Below are 19839 nucleotides of genomic sequence, written 5' to 3'. Positions count from 1 at the left end.
TCAGGGAAACATGGATGAGTACATGAACAGCTGTCTTGGAGGCTTTGGGTAAAAGTTTTCCAACTATAGACAATGTGCTTCTTCTACCAAAGCAGACTTGGAAGACATGAATACATTTGGAACAAATACCTGTAAAGATTTCCCCTTCATAGACAAAATAAAAAAATAAAGTAGGACTTACAGATAATTTAATCTGAATAAATAAATGTTGCTCACATATTTGCTGAGTGAATTGGTTTCATTTTATTAGTTAAAGGAGCAGTTCGCCCCCGGAAAGAGCCACTGTCAGTCAAAGCTGGTGTTCTTTGTAATCGTTAGAAGCAACAATATTTGAAATTGGCGCTATAGCTGTGGAGAAAGTTGTACAAACAGCTCATGGTTTTTCCTGTTCTACATTCCTACAACACCCAGCATGCATTGCGCCCCTCCCTCTGAAAGGAGCGGCCCAGGGAGAGAAGCTAGAGTGAAATACTACCGTTTCGCTGCAGGCGATGGCTCAGAGCGGTACAGAATCCAAAATACCATGAGAATATACCGGTGGATCGTCTGAAAAATCTTCAGGTCTGCAGTCTACATTACAAACCTGATGATTTTGAACGAGACATCGGAGGGGGGCGTCCTAGATTGTGGAAGTGTAGTTTAGCGAGCTCCCTGCCACATGACACGTTTTACATAGTCTGGTGGAGGTTTTCCAGGGCCCATTGGAGAAGCAGATAGCGTCCTCCAGAGCCAAATTGCTTTTTTTCCTAACATAACGGCATTAGCTCCCAATAATTGCATGATAGCATTAATAGTATTGTTTGGTAAATCTCACCAGTAGCAGGAGGAAAACAGAAAGTGAGGTGTATTAAACTTGAGCTAAAAAGTTAAAGTCCAAAGGTTCAGATATCTCTGACACTTCCCCCTAATTGGCAGCCCAATGCATGAGACTTGTTTTCTTCCAAATCCAGGAGGTACAGCCTTGCTATAATTGGTAATTGTTAACATGTAACGATGAAAAAGAAAAAACCTAAAACAAAGACAGCTTTGAAGAGAAAATCAAAACACACTGAGTTTAATATTCTGAATGCACTGCCAACAACAAGTGTTTGTCTCCATTCCTCCTTATCTGATGAAGACAAAAGAATGGAGACATTTTTAATTGCAGCAACGATTCAAGAGCTGAAGACGAGTGTGTTCTCAGGCTCTCAATTTGCCCTCAAGGAACCTCAGATATCTCTTTTTCTGTATGAGCCAGGCAAAGACAGCTGCTTTATGCATATTCAATTTTCTTCTTTTCCACCCTCTTTAAGGTTTGAATAAAAACACAAACTACGCACTTCGACTTGTTTAAAATTTCATGAGGCTTATAGGCTTTTGGTACTCGGGTGTAAAGTACACTGAATTAAGCAGTAAACAGTTGTTTGCCATCTTTTCTCCTGAAGCCTTTACCCTGGGATACACGCATGTCATAAGTTATTGATTATGTGACGCATTCAACGTCTTCATGAGGGATTGTGTACATGTGTGTGCATCCAAAAACTGTTGTTTACACGTGTGCACGTCAAGAGTTACAAGACAACCTACTCTGCATGCTCATCAGTGTGTTATGTAATCTGTTTCACTCAAACAAGCACAAGTCTCGCTCACGGAGAAGTCTCGCACTGAAATCTGGCGCAAGACTGTAGTTGTTGCAGGAAGAAGGAGAGAGGAGTAAAAGAAGACGAAGAGGGAGAAGTGCCATTTGTTGTGTTGGAGTACAGAAAGCGTTGCTCAGTGCTATCTTAAAGATTGTCATGGCTGAAGATCCTCTCTCCCTCTTCGTCTTTGTCTTCCGTCACTCCTCTCTCCTTCTTCCCGCAACAACTACGGTCTTGGCGAGATTTCAGCGTGAGACCGAGATCACCGAGGTGTGTGCAACTTTCTTCAAGAACAGCCTCACTCTAATCAGTAATATGAATTCTGCACTTTGGATTTAGTTTTACTCTATGCTAAACTACTTGCTCTACCTCCATATGTCCTCTTAAGCCCCGCCTTCAGGCCCTGTGGTGGTTCGTTGGTAAACTTGATTGACATCTGCAGAAGCGTGATAGGGAAGTGTCTGTGGACCTCTGTGGTCATCCAGAGACGGAAGCTGTCGTGGACAAAGTCTGTCTCTGTCACCGTGTCCATTAGCTCGTCCATGAAGTCCAGACCCAGGTGGCAGTTCTGGAGTAAGGCCCAGCCTCCCTGGGGACAAGTAATGAGGGTAAAATGGGTTATTCAGTCATGTATGGGACGGCAAAGGGATGATATAAGGTGCTTTTCGATAGCAGGAACAAGGGTCTAAATGTAGTTCCGGGGTAATTGATTTACCCCCTGAAAAGCCCCTGCTCGGGGGGTAGTACTTTCCAAAGGTCCAGGAACTTCCATGGCAGAGCCGGCAGTGCTGATCGTTTCTGATTGGTCGAGTACTCGCAGCGCTTTATTTCACCCGCAGTGTTTAATAGACTGCAGCTGCAAGCCCACTGTTATCATCGTGCTTTGAGATAGTTTATGGCCTTCATCTTCTTCTTACTGCCACGTACTAGACTGGCGGTGTCGTGCAGTTACTTATATTGCTTCTCCACACGTCATTGGCCTGATTTGCACAATCTGCAGAACTTTAGGCCACTGTGGAAACGCAGACAACAATGGGCCACAGGAACTATTAAGTTCCTTGAAGAGAAGTTCCTGGTACTTTTGGTTAAGAAACATCTATAGTTAATATCTTTGTGCGCTGTTAAAGGTATAATCTTGAAGATTTTCATGTAAATAAATGTCTATTTAATCACTATCTATCGCTGACTGTGTCACATACTGTATGACACTGGTTTGCTGCAATGTCAGATGATCCAAAAATAGCAGTAACCTCACACCACTGACTCACATTAGCCATGGTCTGCTGCAGGAGCTTCCGGGCGTGGACCTCCTGTCCTTGTCCCATGGAAACATAACGGGTCTCAATCTTCAGCCTCTTCCCCAGCGCGATGATGGAGTCTGTTGGATCGGAGCCCATCGACAGGAAGCAGATGAGGGGCGTTCGTGGGTCTGATTCCTCCCACGTCCTCTCCAAGTCAAGAATCACCCCTTCAGTGTATTTCTCGCCCATTGCATCCATAATATATTTACGGGCCTGGAGGAGAGAGGGAAGGAAATGAGGCGGAGTAGATGTGTTTGTCTACTGCTTCATAAAAAGGCTAAAAAACATTATTGGAAAGACTTGCTCAGCATTGCAGGCACACTTAAAACTAAACACTTACATAAATTTACTTTCTGGAAGGCTGGAAACTGAGCAAATAGTTGAAAGGACTTTAACAGTAAACAGTAAACAGTGCTGCCGGAGGTCAGACAAGAAAAAGTGCTGGGCTGTTTGTGAGTGCAAGAAAATTAAATCCACTTCAGGCTTGTCTGCAGTGGACCAAAATACTACCCATCACCAAGAAGCGAATGTCCATTATACATTGTCAATATTCAGGCTCAGTAAGCTTCACAGCGAGAGACATTTTACTTAATGTATTCCACTTTTCCCTTGAAGGAAAGACTCAGCCAAGAGAGATATAACTACAGATATTAGACTCTTTTTTTTAACGGGACCCAGTCTCATTAGTACAAGTGCATTTTTGAAGAAAACCAGCATCTCTCTCTGAACCCTTCAAGTAATTAAGAATATGCTGCTTTAGGCTACTCTGCTGAATTTCTTTCATGCTAATTCATTCATTTGATTAAGTTTTAGTTTTGTGTGAGGCTGCGTCATACTTTTGCAAGCGCAATATGATGAAACCTTGCATCTGTGGGATAGGACATACACTTTACTGTTCATTATGAAAGTGTTTACAAACTATAAACGATTCAGCAACAGAGATTTGTAGCCACCAGATCCTTGTGTCTAAATGTGGTCACCATATACAGACGTCTTTTCTAACCTGTGCGATGGTTCTGTCGGGACACCAGCAGCGTATGAGGAGCAGGCGTCTGAAACAGTCGAGAGCCTGGTCGTAGGAGCTCGGGATCACCTCCTCCTCTGGGGCCTCCTTATCAAACCATGACTTCCACTGTTTCTCGTTACGACTTATCTGAAAGAAATGTGTAAACAGCTCCCACTCAGAAACACAAAGATAAAAAATAGGAAACCTGTCATTGCTTAAAATTACATCAAAAATTGACAGAAGAAGATGATGCAGGGGATCATTCAAACTCAGACACATTCACAGGCAAAACAGCCCAGAATAAAAAAAAGACGGCGAAGAAAAGATCAAAACACACTTGTTTTTTTGGGGGGGTCAAATATTGAAATGTATTCACTGTGCAGTTTCCTGGGTGCCCAGGTAAAAGTGTCCAAATTGTCCTAACATGCTGAAGGACCTAATGAACATGTGCCTTTCTCCACCTTTCTGTGCCTAAACAGCATCCTTGGGTGCTGGTAATGTTTGACCCACTTGTACTATACACCTTAAAGGTGACATATTTTAGCTCTGCAATCAATTTTCTATTATTTGAATGTGTTTTTGAATTTGAAGTTTGTTTTGTTTACAAATTGTATTCATATTTTAATTAAATTATTTTTCGGAGCCTCTCCTTCCTCCTGAAACGAACAAGCCGTTTCAAGCCATACAAAGGTCAGACCATAGCCACGATTGTCTGACTGTATTTGGAGTGACTGCGTAGCCCCTCCCCTACGTGTGCGATCCCACGTGGGGGAGCGGTCGCACGGCACTGTCACTCTAAAGGTGTAGAAAACATGGCTGCTCTGGGATCGGTTATTTGGCCTTATATGTACTGTCACGACCCTCACAGTCTGTCTGCCTCCCAGTGTTTGCTTCCTTATTTCAGCCATGTAGGTGGAGCTGAGAGAGGTCGTTAGCTGAGTCTGCCTACCTGAGCGGGGCCTCCAGAAAGGCATAAAAGCCTGCCTTCTTGGTAGCTCTCTCTCTCAGCATCCCCCTCATCCTTTTCTCTTTGTTTGGTTTACTGCACCCATCACATGCATCATACAACATTTCTACTCATCCACACACTTCAGACATGACTGATGACTCACATATTACTTTATGACATTAAGTATCTGATATGTCTGAACTCAGATAATGATAAACATGAGCTCACTAATCGACACTTGTCGTACTGCACTGTAACACAAATCGCCTGCACAGCAGATTGTATTGATTCTATGTAAACAACGTGCTTTCAAGAAGTGACATGAATGCTTAAAAGCACAACGGACACAAACAAACTGTGACATCATAGGCTGCTAATCACCGTGTTTATATGCATGGAGGAAAACAGGTTACTGGGAGAAATCAGGTTAAAGCTGGCAATCAGAGATTGTGCTTACAGTACATGCACTGTGATAACATTGTAAGTGTAGAATTACATGCAGCGGGCAGTATTCACATTTAGTGTGCGAGTGATGTAAGATGCAGGTTAACTGTTTTTGCTACTGGACAGAGGACAGGCTTTGCAGGGAAAGAGCATTTATGTTTTTCTAAGCTTGTGAATGTGTTTTAATTTTATAAATGTAAGATTCAGCTGTGAAACCAACTTAGTGGACACAAACCTTTATTCTATTTTAGTAGGGTAATCTTTACCTTGGATTTAAAGATACACTGCTACGACAACTTTTTTCCCGTCCACAGCTTTACCTTCCTTTCATAAAGTCTCTGTCCTAAACACGTGCATGTGTAAAACCCTGATAGAAATAAAGTAAAATCAGAAGCATGGAGAAGAAATCAGGTTTCTCCATAAGACTTATTTGCTGTGTGAACCAGGTTGTAATTTTTTAAACAAATAAACAAGTTTTCTGAGTTATATAATGTTTAAGAAAGCAGGTTAATTTACATTATTATCAGGTGAAAGCCTGTGTGGGTCATTTAAAAATCAAGTGTGTCTTCTGTATTGAGTACTTATTCAGCAAATTGTAGCAGCCACCTGCTTTACATAGATACAGCTGGACACACTCTCAACTGAGAGCTGCTTATCTTCGTCTATTAGCCACTGAGCAGCTCCACTCAGCGATTTGAGGACTGCTCTGGTTCGCTGAAGAGCACATTAACAGTGGTTCAGTCAGAAACACTCTCGTCATAGATTTACTGCAAAATGGAAGTACAGTTATGCTACGGCTTTCCAGGGGAGCGCAACGCGACCCCCCCCCCCCCCCCCCCGGGTATACAGAATGGGCAAAAGGCTTACAATGTTACAATTTTGTTTAGCGGATGATTTTGTCCAAAGCGACATACATCTGAGAAATACTACAACACAAGCAAGGTTCAAGACAGGCTTCAGACTAGAAAGGAGGAGGCTGGGGTGGTGGATGCAAAGCATTGCCAGCAGCAGCAGCAGCAGCAGCAGCAGTGTGTGTGTGTGTGTGTGTGTGTGTGTGTGTGTGTGTGTGTGTGTGTGTGTGTGTGTGTGTGTGTGTGTGTGTGCAGCATTGGTGAAGCAAGGATCAGAGAGTTGCATTTAAAGGGATCACTAATTAGAAACAATGATTCAATCAACTGGCTGTCAGCTGATTACAGCTAGGGCGTTTGACTTCCATGTCCTGCATAAATTAACACAAGGCTTCATTTGTTGATAGAGGAGAGAGTTTATCTTTGATGTCCCACGTGCAAATTTCTGAGCAAGTTCAGGGATTTTTAAAGAACGTCTTTAACTACAAGGCTTGAATGGTTGCATGATGCGTGACATACCGTAAGTTGCCTCTTTGTCATGTGTGTGACGCATTTTGATTTGTAGTGTGAAGACTGTGTTGTCTCTGCTCTGTGAGTTAACTGACATGATTATCTTGTCCTCCCCTTGTTCCCCTTTGAAGTCTGATTTCATTAAACAAAGAACTGCTGATCCACCTCTCCCTGTTAATCATCCACAGTAAAATCTTGTGTATGATGTGAAGGACTACAAGGTTGCACACACACACACACACATTTGTGTCTGCGCACACGCTCAGCCAAAAGTAATTGATTGGAAGTTCCTCCAAACTAAGCTCATTTCACAGAGCACTGAGTTTTTCCTCCCATGGAAGCCACCGAACTGTCAGTCACTCATAAGGATGTGTGTATATCTGTGCGTGACTGACAGTCCATGGTGATGAGTTTGTGTGTGTATGTGTGTGTGTGTGTGTGTGTGTGTGTGTGGATGTGTTTAAGAGAGAGACATGGAGCGAGACATGATGAGACTGATATTGACATGCTTACTGGAGCAAAGGAGAGCTGTGGAAAATATTTAATAAGCACCTAGAGACTGCTCCATCTGTGTGTGTGTGTGTGTGTGTGTGTGTGTGTGTGCGTGTGTGTGTGTGTGTGCGTGTGCGTGTGTGTGTGCGTGTGCGTGTGCGTGTGCGTATGTGTGTGTGAGACAAAAAGATGACAGATGAGCACTGTTATCTGCAGCGTTAATAGACAAAAGTCCCTGTAGATTAAAAACTCTCTCACCAAAAGAAAGGTTTGATACACCTGTCAGGGCGCGCCTAAATTTATCATGTTGTGCATGTATGTATGTGTCTGTGTGTGTGTGTGTGTGTGTGCGTGTGTGTGTGTATTGTACCTGATCCAGTATATCAGAAAACTGCCATAGTTTGCTGAGCTCCACAAGGTTGAGCCAGGTCATGTCAAGGATCCATTTAGCTGGTTTCTGATGGCAGGCCTTAAGGTCCAGAGAAGCACCTCCTGGAAGACATGCACACACACAATCACACACATCGCCACACACACAGGAAGACCAATATGTTTGTACCAAAGAATGGATTAACACACACAAATAGAGAAAGATAAATGCTTGAAATACATGAAAACACAACCTTCACAAACATACACAAAAGTCAGTTCATGTTCAGCGGGTTGGAGCTGACAGATGGTGAGGCTGCATGCATGCAGGAGACTGTCTGTTCTGGCCTTGCCAGTTGCCATAGCTGTCTTTTATCCCTGCGGTGAGCAGCACCCTATGTCTCCGAGTATGTATGAGTATTTTTTTTTAAATGTCTCTGCTAAGTAAACAATGAATAAAACACAAAATAAAAAAGCAAACAGAAAATGGATGGCACTTTCAAATGTATCAAACGGCCTTGAGGTTTTTTTTTTATAGGTGAGCCATAGCTGAACACTTGTAGCTTCTTTAATGTTTAATTATGAGATTCAAAAGCAGTCTTTGTGGAGAGAGATATCAACTATTCTAGTGTGTGTCCTGTCTGCCTTCAGCTCAGAACGTCTTATATATATATTCTAGGTATACCAAACAAAACAGTCTCAGAAGATAAGACATAGACCGGTAAAAAGAAAAACACAGGGAAGAATCAGGGACACGTTTTCCTCTAGGATATATTGTTTCTGGCTTTAATGCAGCACCAGACTTTGGTAAATAATCTAGCCTGAAAAATACACTGATTCATTTTTAAGGAATTTGGGAAACTATTGACACTAGTGACAGACCAGGTTGTTTCCAATTAAGATGCTCCAATTATCAGGGTATCAAGTCTATTCGAGGCTGCTGAAAAGCAGGCTCAGGCTCATTGTCAAAGCTCAGATACAGAAGGATCGATCCAATCCCCGCCGTGAAACAATGGACCAGTTCTTTACCCATGCAAGGTTACAAGGGGGTCATAGGAGTTTGCTCATGGCCCACGACCAAGTACCCAAGTGAGTCCAGTGGTGGTCCCCACTCAATTGCAATTTGTGTTGGCCTCTACCAGGGTTGTCTCTTTTAGCCAGTTATGTTTTTGATTTTCATGGAGAGGATCTCAATATGCAGCAAAGGGTGTATAAGAGAGTCCAAACTGGGGACCTCAGAATTGCATAGTAGTTTTGTTGATTTCATCCCAACTGCGTTCTTCAGCATGCATGGAACAGTTTGAAGCCAAGTGTGAAGAAGTCTGAATGAGAGTCAGCACCTCCAAGACTGAGGCCATGGTTCTCTGCTGGAAAATTAGGGGACTGCTTCCTATATTGGGGGTGAGTTATAGCCTTAAGGGAAGGAGTTCAAGTATCTCTGGGTCTTGTTCACGAAAAATGGATTGTGAAATCGACTGATTGGGGAGGAGGAGCTTATCTTGAACGCTGTGTTCACAGTCCACAGCCGAGAAATCCTAATCATTCCTCCTATAACATAAATAAAAGAATAGCGCCTCACCCCATTGCCTTATTTATGGATAGACAGGGGCCATTCTTCAAACTCATTAGTGATTAATAATGCTATTCCCAAGATCTTTATGTAGATCCATACTTATGTGAAGTGAGGATGCATAATCAATAATAAAAAATGAACTCTCCAAGCTGGATCTTCCTAATCTTTATGGAGTTCTCTAATGGCCCCTGATTGTTGGGTGTGTTATTCATCAAAATGAGTGGTTCCTCATAATGAACTTCATGATTGGTTCTATCTCTTTATGCAGTGGTTGGGTTACTCTTAAAGCAGCAAACTACACCTCAGAATAACCATCATTCATCCCATAATGTTACCTTTATTTAGAGGAATATACAGGTAATGTAAATGTCGTGGCACTGTCTTCAGAATTATCAAATATATTTCCTTTTACTATTTTACTAAATATATTTAGATGCTGTTAAATTGATATGATCCCTCTGACACATCTACATGCTCTTATCCAGGTTTGACTTTCTGACAATGAGACAATGAGCAGAGAGCTTTATACACATGCACATAAGTATAGGCAAACTAAGTAAAAATTTACCTTGCTACACGTTGTGCATGAACCGCTTACCTTTAATGAGTGTGAGGAACTCCTCATGTTTGACCCTGTTGCTCTGCATATCGATCTTCAGCGTCAGCAGTAAAGTGAAGAGGAACTTGTGCTCCTCGTACAGGCCCCGCGCCGCATACTTATGCACCTCAAAGGTCATAAACTCGATGATGTTGGCGATGCGTTTGCTGGTGATGGGGCTTTTGGACGACCTGTTCAAATCAAATTTCATAGCTTATTAGCCCCTTAGAGCTCCAGTTATTAGGTCACATGGTTTAAATTCAATATTGAGCCTTGCAAATCAGATACATAGAGTATGGATCACAGCCTGGTCAGACTGGTTAAGCTAATAAGCAGAGAACATTCTGTTTTTCGGTTTATTGACTGGTGCAGAAAAGGTACGGACCGTGAGGTTCAGGATGTCTGCACTGCTGTGTAACAGTGAATTATTTGAGAGATTTTACTTGCCATTAAGGATATTGGGAATATTGACATAATAAGTTGCATGGTTTGATGGGAAATGGTTTGAGTCTGTAGATCAATAGGTAGCCCAGGTTAAATTGACTGTGACTGCATCTGATTTTTGCCTCAAGCACTTCAAATACTTTGCAAAATGCATAAACAGCAAAGGACACACAAATGAGTATTTTAAAAACAAACACTGCAGTTTAAGTATCAAACTGTGCTATCAACAATGACTCAGTATTTTCCACTTTTAATAACCGGCTGAAGATGACTTAGTTTGGTTTTCAGCTTCATGTCTAAGTGTGGCTAAAAGACAACATTATATATCTTACATATACTCTCAAATGAGGAGTAATATTGAAATGTGTGATATATTGAAGAGAAAACATATATATAGATATTTATGATGAGCGTTAGGCTATTATTTCCTCATTCATATACCTGAAGTATCTACAGGACAACACAGTTAACCATCCAATTAATCAGCAAAAGACGCCACATTTTGTGAGGCTATTAATATTCAATCCCATCCAATTCTCTGGCGATGCTTCAGGCTGTCAGTCTTTAGGGATTTATTGCATCATTATTGTTTGATATCTGTGTTCTTAAAGGATTTCAAGGTATGACCATTTTAACCTCATTATCGTCTAGATTTATAACCACAAAGCTCGACCTCATCTAACACGTTTAACCCTCTCCACATCAGCCTGACAGCGCCAAATTATGTTTGACACCAACACAACTTGTCACAGACGTAGAGAGTCATTAACAACAACAAAAAAACCTGTAACAAAGGGAGCTTTGCTTGATAATTCAGGAAGCAAATTACTTTGTGAAATGCATCTTGATTACAACAGCCTGATGACGAGAATCACATTGTATAAAATGGCTGGGAGGAAGAGCAAAGTGATAAAAGAGTATATCTCAGCATCTTGGCAATAGTGTGCAATTTTGCTTTCTTTTTTGTGTTTAGCAATTTATGTGCACTTCATGTCCAATTATAATATTTCTGACAACATATGGCATCTCTCTCCTGCTGTGGTTACTGTGTGGATATGGGAAATAAGCATTACGATAATAGGAGATGACAGGGTAGCTTTTGGGACACGTATAGGAACTGTCTACCTTTAGGACACAATTAGAGCTGTAAATTCATTTTTTTTAACTTGTTGGTAATTTTTTGGAAAGGCTTATATATAATGAGATTTGGAAACCTAGAAAGTTCATCAACTAGTTCTTCCAATAATCAAAATACATTCCCCTCTAAGACTGGATTTGTGAGTTGCACACGTTGGTCATCTCAACACTTAGAAAAAAAACAATTCTTGGAGAGAGCAGCACATTTCAGTAATTCTTACCTAGCCAGGGACAGGTCGAAAAGTCCCAGGAACTGTCTCAATGAGGTCTGATACATGACATTCACCATGCTCATTTCTGTGATCAGGAAGTACAGGATACTGCCCCTGGTGGCCACTGAAAATACACAAACACAGAAATTGCAACAGCAATGAATGGTGAATAAACGGAATGCTCTTACATAGAGCTTTTCTAGCAATGGCAAAACAGGTTTATGCTGACTCTATGGGCTCTTTTCATGAATAAAACAATGTCTTTGTGTCACCCTTTAATACAAATAGAGGCACATTCAAAATTCGAATTTAAAACTCTATGACACACTCGAGGTCCAGATAAAAAGACATTAGCTAGCATTAACCTGTAGCACCATGGCATGTTTCATAGAGCAGACCTCAATGTGCAACTGCTCCTTTCTCACGAGTAGGCTTGAAACATCCACGTGACTAAATGTAACAGGGGCACTTGATCCAATGAGAGACAAACCAGGGTTTATTCTCCCCATACTCCTTCAATACTTTAAGGTAACTTTTTATATTATTGACATCTTTCTGAGGTCCTTTGTGGGAAACGCACCGCTGCGGAGAGGGGCACAGTTCAAACAACACTGGACTCAATCCACTCTGAGTCAAAATTTGTTTGCAGCTAAAATGAGGATCTCGTCCCGTCTCAGTCTTAATTTTTACAGCGAGGAAGTTACATAACTCATCCTCTACTATAACTTTACCGTCAGCAGTCTTGTAAATCTCAGGTTTTATTCTAGTCTGCCTAAACTCAGAAGCAGCCAAGCCTTGATGTGCAACGACTGAGAAAGTCAGGGGTAAAGTGAGGGTCAACAATTCGGCCGTTTGCAGCACACCTGGACAATGTCAGGAAATGTTCAGGAGTGCAGTGCATGTGTGACAGGAGCATACAGAAAGGATTAAAATGATAACTATGATGTTTTTCACAATATCTTTAGCAACTTTGAAATATGTTGCACAGATTGACAGTGACATGCACATTAAGACGTTTTAATAAATAATAAATATGTTTCAAAGGGATGTTTGTGGTGAGCAAACACTCTAATGGAAAGTGTAGATGTTTGGCATTGCTTGACCTGAATAATAAACTGAAGATGAATCTGTTTTGTGTTGCTGAACCTGACCTTGGGCGGCATATTGCAATCGACCAGAGTACATAGCACCAAAAAGTGTCTTTGAGCCAGTTGTTATGACCTACCAGGCCGGTACTCCTCTCTGGCAGCATTGATCTGGATCTCAGTCTCTGCAGCAATCTGTAGTTTCTGAGTGACCTCTTCAGCTGTGCGCTTTGTGTTGCCAAGGACAATAATCAGACTCTCATCGTCCACCAGTGAACCCTTCAACGAGACATAATTGCAAAAAGTTAGTCATTAAATCTGGATAATATGGAAATGCAAACATAACCGTATGTACGTGCACCGTATGAACGTACAAATCTCTAATTAAAAAGGAAATGTTCTCTGATAGATCACAGTTTGACATGCAGGTTTGTTCCTTGCCTGTGTGCTGGTCAGTCGGTAGAGGAGGTTGTCCTCTAGTTCCTTCATCTTTCTCTTGTTAGATGTCACATCTTCCAAGAGGTCTGTCCTCTCCTTTTCCAGTTCCTGGTATAATTAAAACACAGACAAACATACACACGCATACATGAAGATTAAAAAGCTGTAGGATGGTGCGAGAGGAAAGGCCATATGATCATTAAAATCAATAGGTTTATCTCCTGGGGAGCGTCAATTTGATCAGCAAATGACATGTTGGAAGTTGACATTTTGGCCTGAGAGTGGGAAAGAATAAGCTAAAGTTCAAGCAGGATTTATCTTGTTATCAAGCCGTCACGATGTCAGTAGGTCTGTCTTTTCATCAGACAGGCCGACTGAAGCCGTCAGTGTCTTCATGCTGCTGTTAGCATGATAAAAACCAGTATACCTAACCCTTACTGTCAAACAGACTGATACATTTTAAACTCAACTAAACACTAAAACAAAAGCACAGTGTCTGGATTTAATGTGTCTTAATGCTCTAGACTAATCTACCTTTTTGCGAAAAAAACTGCAGAAATAATACAGTAAAAAGAAAACTACCATGTCTTTCTTCAGCTCTGAGGTGACAATCTAAAACACCAGTTGCATGCAGTGGCGCTGGCATGAACGTTAGTCTGACATTGGGGGAACTGTACTTCTCCAGTAACCCACAGGTGAGTGAGTTTAAGCCTTGGTGAAGTCGTATTTTTAATTTCAAGACTCTCCATGTGTAGTTACTGTATGAAGATAAGCAAATGATTGTGACTTGACCATTAAGGGACTGGAGAGCTCATCTGTTCCCCTTTCATGGCGATAAAGCTCAGGAATGTCTTCTCAAGGGGTTCAACTGAATAAGTGTACACATGGGATACATGTAAGCAGCGACAAAGGGAAAGCAAAAACCATACTATGATGTCGGGTTGGCAAGTGATGCATGAATTGTGAAGATGCGCTATTAGGCCTTAGCTCCAATTGTGGTGTAAATCACTTACATGACACTAATCCAACTAGCATAAATCCGCAATGTCATGATCAGCACTTTCTAGTGGGACAATGGCCTTCCTTCAGGATCAGTCATTTTACTTTCAATATCAGTGCATTTCCTGGAATCAAGTCCTTGTTCAGACCATAGACTGTATTAAAACATGGAAGACATGACAGCTCCCTATAAGTGAAGCCAAATCCTCTCTATCGCTCGCTGCTGACTGGCTGCAGTATAGGTCATAAAGCCCGCCTCCTCCATGTTAACAGATGGGACATGAGTCAAACTATAAAATCAAAATACATATCAAATAAATGTTTCTCAAACATAGTTTCTGTTATTATCGTTAGTTCTTATCATGCTGATTTACGTCCAAGTGTTATTTTGCTTGTTAAGTTTATTTTGAATTAGTTATTTGATGCTGTAAAAAGGATGATTGACAGCTCTGTCGATACAGACGCCGACGTGCGGGATCCTCTCTATTTCATTCTGTAATTTAAGTGTGTCTTTTTGTTAGCGGTGTGGCTACGGCGGCTCCAACTGCCGATCTCTACTGTGCAGCTCTGGCTCGAAATGACAACACCATGGCAAGATGGCAGCGCCCGTCACGGGGGATATTTTGGCATCAACTTTTTAACAATGAGAGCAGACGGAGACGCGTCGTCCATCTTAATGTACAGTCATTAGTTGAGACGTGTGTGTCTTTGTGTATATTTGGTATTAACAGATATATGCATTGTTGTTGGTCATGTGGTTGTTTTTTCACACTATCTGTACCTAAGGACCTTACTTATTGCCATGTGGTTTATCCAAAGGGTGATAATAACCATGACAATAATAATTATATTGTCACACAGTTTGTGCCTGCTAGAGTAGGAACATGAGGTAAGCAGCTGGGGAAATGTAAACAAAATTATTTGAATATGCAGCTCAATATATATCATTAGAGGCTATAATGGTTGCTCAATAGCAACTCTACCTGTTTCTCTGTAAGGATGACTCTGCCCAGCAGCTGATCCTCCAGTCCTCTCATGGTGACGGTAAAGTCAATGATGGAGGTGCGAGCACTGATCTCAGGGGTGTAAGCCGGGTTTGGCAGCTTGGTGGTCACATACAGCCTGAAGCCTTTCATCACATCCACCTCTTTGTCACCCACTTTCACCTGCAAAAGGCAAGACATAGAGAAGGAAAGACACGTCCTTACTAAACCAACACTAAAATAAAGAGCTCAAACTTGACATCACAATATACCTAAATGTTTCAGAAAGACATTAAAATTGCACATAATCAAACATTTGTTAGAACGATCACTACCTTAAGCAAGGGGCATACTGATAGACATTATAAGAGGCATACTGATGGTCCACGTGCTCTGCAGTTACAGCAAACATTCCGAGTGTGTATACATGTGCATGGATGTGTGCTTGCGTTTCCTCTGATCAGCTTTTAATTACTCTTGGCAATAAAACTTCTAATTATCCATCTGCCAGTTTATCCCTTGAGCTGTCGGCCGCAGACACCTTCACTTACTTATCACACCAGGATATTAATAGAAATTAAAGCTTTTCTGGAGAGGGTGTGAGGGAGAGACAAGGCGTAGACACCTTTAATCGGGCCTCTCATTAGGTATCCAAGAGATTTCTGGTTGAATGTGTCGTCTGCATGTAGCACATGCTTACTTGCAATCACATCAGTGTGCGAGTGTGTGTATGTTTGATGTGTGTGCATATGCATGTTTGTGTGTTTGCTTAATGCATGTGTGAGACAGAGGGAGGCAGCTGCAGTGTCAGCTGCTAAATAACCAGCATCAGCCGGAGTGGAGAGGCGATAATGAGAGAGAGAGAAATGCAGGGAAGCAGACTTTCACTCTGCCTCATTCTCACAACTGCTTACACACGTGATTAAGCCCTGTGTGTGTGTGTGTGTGTGTGTGAGAGAGAGAGAGAGAGAGGGAGAGAGGGAGATGGTTTGCAATAAGAAATATGACAACCCATTCTTGTTGTGATGTACGGCACAATAACTGAAGTTCATGGTTATCTGGATGAAAAACTTTCACACATGTAATGCATTTTCACTGAACTTTCAATTTAGTTAAAAGGGAAGGACTGCGCAAATTCTGACAAAAAAACACAGATTTAGGTTCGCAATAAAAATTAATTTAAAAAAAGTTCAAACCAATTTATTGGCAGAGGGACCAATTTAGAGTTATATTTCCTCTAATACCCAGAAATCACATCCTAAGCTTGACTCGGGGCTTTCAGTTTGGATGATAATAATACAGGCAAAGTTAGACCCATTCAAACCCTGTCCTGCAATTTAAAAAGTGAAAATACCTACCTTTAACAGTGCATTACAGGAAATTAGGATTCTGAGACACACAGAGGCTTTTTCACAGCCCCACCAGAAATGAAAAGAGCAAAAGAGAAAGATATCCGGCAGGTTGGAGACACAATGTGTCATGGTTATACAACATTGGATTTCAATGGTGTTCAATGGGACGGACTCTCAGTCTGAACACATTTAGTAGACTTGCCATGGTAGTAATGAGTTTGAGTGCATTTATATTAGAATGCAGGATCATCATGTTGTCTATTAAAGTAATAATCTCAAACATTTTCATTTGAATAAATGTCTGTTAATTTGCTATCTATCGCCGAATGAGGTAACACAATGGTGATTGAGCCAATGGCCCACTGATGAAAACCTTTGCATTTGCAGTATTACAGACTGGGTGTTTGGTGTGACTTTCGCACATCACAAGCGGCGCCCAGTTAGTGACGCGTTTACCATCAGCCAGCAGTGGTTGGTCTGCCAGAGAGGGTAGGCGGAGCTAAGCGGCTGCTTTTCCGGTCTCTGCAAGTGTTGTGAGTAAACAGTAATCTACTATGGCTGAACAAACAAAGAAAAGATCGATGACTACAGATACAACTTCAAAAATAAGTGAAAATCCAAAGAAAAAGGAACGAATTTGACGCTCAGATGAAGCAAACAGTCTAAAAAGGAAGTGTGCTCCCGTCAATGAGGAAAATCAAGAAGAATCGTCACACATGCAAAACTGTCTGGAAATCTGGGAAGTGTGCTCCCGCAATTTACGTTTACCGCCATAGGTGCCGCCAAAGAGAACGAAACTGAGATCTTCGAGATTACCACTTTAAATTTAATTTCAAATCACTTAACAGGTTATTAAATGACCTCACTAATGTTGGTATTTAAGGCCTGATTCAAACGTCTGTCTTGTCTCAAGATAAGTCTTCAAAACATTCAACACAGAGCGCCAGTATTAGCTCAGTCAGTAGAGCAGGCCCCCCCATATACAGAGGCAAAGTACTCGATGCAGCACCACGAGTTCGATTGTGACTCTCAGCCCTTTGGTGCACATCTACCCCACTCTCATGCCCCCATGTTTCCTGTCTCTCCTCAGCTGTTCTATCAGTACAACACAGCTAAATGAATAAAGCACAGAAACAAACTGCACACGTCAATCACCTAACTAATAAACTACCAACCTCACATAATCACCTACCTACACGGATTCAATTTTCCATCAGCACCCCTGTTGCCATCAACACCAATTTTACAGCACTTCTTTGAAATCAAAGTAATCAAGTTCAATTGATTTGGCAGAAGAAGATGATGCAACATGTCTGGGATTTTTCAAATCTCAATGTAAGAGACAGAAGCATCTTAAGAGTAAGTAACACTTCAAAAGAAACGATGAAAAAGAAAGTTTTTGTTGAATATGCAGCACTCAAATAACTGTTTCTGCATCTGGCCTTGTTCTAGGTCTGAGAAGTGATATGTTTGTCGGCTACATGCAGGTGTTTAAAAGGGAGGAAGAAGTGTATTTATGTTTTTGCATCTTCAAAAGAGTCAATAATTTCATATATTCTAAAACTTTTTACAAGAGCTAGTGATGCTCACCGTCTATGGTACCACAAAGAGCAATATAAAAGTGGCAATCCACTGTGTTACAGACACACACACACACACACACACAAACACACAGAGAAAACAGTACCTCTGCACTCTGTCACCCACTCTGCACACAATAAAACACTCTCTGTAAGTGATCATGCCTCACTGAGCACACTTTAATCCGTCTGGAGACAATAAACATGATTCAGGACAGGTGCTCCAGCTGGTATGTAGGAGCAATCAAAGACTCTCTCCACCTCCAGCCGGCCCTGCACCCACGTTGTGCTGTGTCAGCGACTGGGCTTGTTTTCCCTGTCTGAGCTAATCAACCTGTGTCGGTACAGGTGTGACAGTTGGCATGGCAAGCGGGACCTGACCAAGTCCCATCATGCCTCCCACGAGCGTCAAAACACACCCGCCCATTTCACACTCCTCCAACTATGGTGAAAAAACTAATCTGGTACCTGGGGTCTCCAGAGAGTTATGTCTGCTGCGTTACCTTGTAAGTGGAGCCCGTTTTGATGAAATTCTTTTCAAGGACGTTGTCGAGCGCAGGGTCCAACTCCTCCCCTACGTCCTCGATCAGAAGGGGGCGTCCAAGAGACAAACTGTCTTCCAGGTGGTTCTTGAAGTATTTATGGTTCAGTGAGGTGATCTGGAATCAGAATATTGGACCTCTTTTAACAAATGAGCCAAAATATTGTACTTGTGTGATATAAGCATGTACACAATGGCCATTTTAAAAGTTGAAAAGTTGTTCGACACAAAGAAAAATGACCTTACTTACTGATCTCAGCAGCACTCACAAATGTATACGCCCGACAGTAAAAAGGGTCTGATTCAGTAAAATGATGGAGACACAGAACTGAACTCCCTCATCATTTCTCCTCAGCAACAAAGGCCGACCTTGTTTTGATGAGGTCACCAAACCCACTGCTTGGTAAAATGCGTCGTCATGACACTTATAATAGCACTGAAGAATGTATTCGCTCGGCTCAGAGATTGCCCCTAACTGGGCCACTGACCCCGGCTGGTCTTATCACTTGTGCAGAGTTCTGCAGCAGCTGTGCAGCATGTTGAACAATGAAAACGATTTTAGGCTAAAAGTGCACTGCAGAAGCAGAGCATCGAGAAGTTATTTCAAGACTTTAGAGGCCCCTAAAAATCAAAATCTTACACTACAGAAGTTTGCACTGGCAGTGAGTTCTGAAAAAAAAACTATTGAATTGTTGAATGCATATTTTTACTGTGTATTTATTTTCTCCAGTGCTGTAGTTGCTTTGATAACCTGCTGATGTAACGCCACAATTTCACAGTTTGGGATCAATAAAGTACATCTCTCTCTCTATCTCTCCATCTATCTCGCTCAGGAAAAAAGTGGCATAAAAACTAATGACAGTGAAACTATTTTGTTTTTATGTTTTTTTAGGGTTATCTCTTCTATTATTTAATACATATTGATCGGAAAAATATGGAAATAGAACAACATAACTTGATAATGCATGCCATTACAAGGTTTTGGATGGTGGACAAGCCATACCTGACTCACCCACTCGTGTGTTCTGGTATATCACTGTACAGTCTGTCCCTGTCATACGTTAAAAAGTGAAGTAGCCAACACATATTTTAAAGCAAAGCTACCTGCAGCTCATTTCTGGCCTCTTTGTTCTTGATCCAGATTTTTCCCTGCGTCTGCGGGTCAATGAGCAGTGGGAAGCGGGCAGCCTTGGTGACAATGATGCCATTCTGAATGGACAGGTCGTCGTTGGGGAGCCCCTGTGAGAGAGAAGACAAATCAATGCTAAATGCTGAAGTGAAACCAGATGTCTATTTAAGTTAATGCCAATTAATTATATATTTTATTTCAAGTATGCTAAGCCATTAATCATTTGTTTC

At 41.6% G+C, this 19839-nt stretch overlaps 1 protein-coding gene across 3 annotated transcripts in view; it reads right to left on the bottom strand.

Moving 5' to 3' along the window:
- Positions 1-19839, bottom strand: part of dnah5 (dynein, axonemal, heavy chain 5) — a 106651-nt gene that overhangs the window by 13901 nt on the left and 72911 nt on the right. For all 3 annotated transcript variants that reach the window (XM_069655901.1, XM_069655902.1, XM_069655903.1), the window contains exons 70-80: positions 19585-19719; positions 18443-18598; positions 15008-15190; positions 13029-13133; positions 12728-12866; positions 11512-11626; positions 9710-9900; positions 7540-7661; positions 3924-4073; positions 2888-3133; positions 1989-2208 (exon numbers count right to left, since the gene is read on the bottom strand). In XM_069655901.1, the coding sequence (XP_069512002.1) occupies positions 1989-2208; positions 2888-3133; positions 3924-4073; positions 7540-7661; positions 9710-9900; positions 11512-11626; positions 12728-12866; positions 13029-13133; positions 15008-15190; positions 18443-18598; positions 19585-19719 (1762 nt within the window). The remainder of the gene's footprint in view (positions 1-1988; positions 2209-2887; positions 3134-3923; positions 4074-7539; positions 7662-9709; positions 9901-11511; positions 11627-12727; positions 12867-13028; positions 13134-15007; positions 15191-18442; positions 18599-19584; positions 19720-19839) is intronic.

The sequence above is a fragment of the Semicossyphus pulcher genome, unplaced genomic scaffold (genome assembly GCF_022749685.1).
Source record: "Semicossyphus pulcher isolate SPU_LCO1_2020_fin unplaced genomic scaffold, fSemPul1.0.p SCAF_9, whole genome shotgun sequence".
Taxonomy (NCBI): Eukaryota; Metazoa; Chordata; class Actinopteri; order Labriformes; family Labridae; genus Semicossyphus; species Semicossyphus pulcher.
The sequence above is the reverse complement of the archived record's forward strand: the minus strand, read 5'-3'. Positions and strand labels throughout refer to the sequence as shown.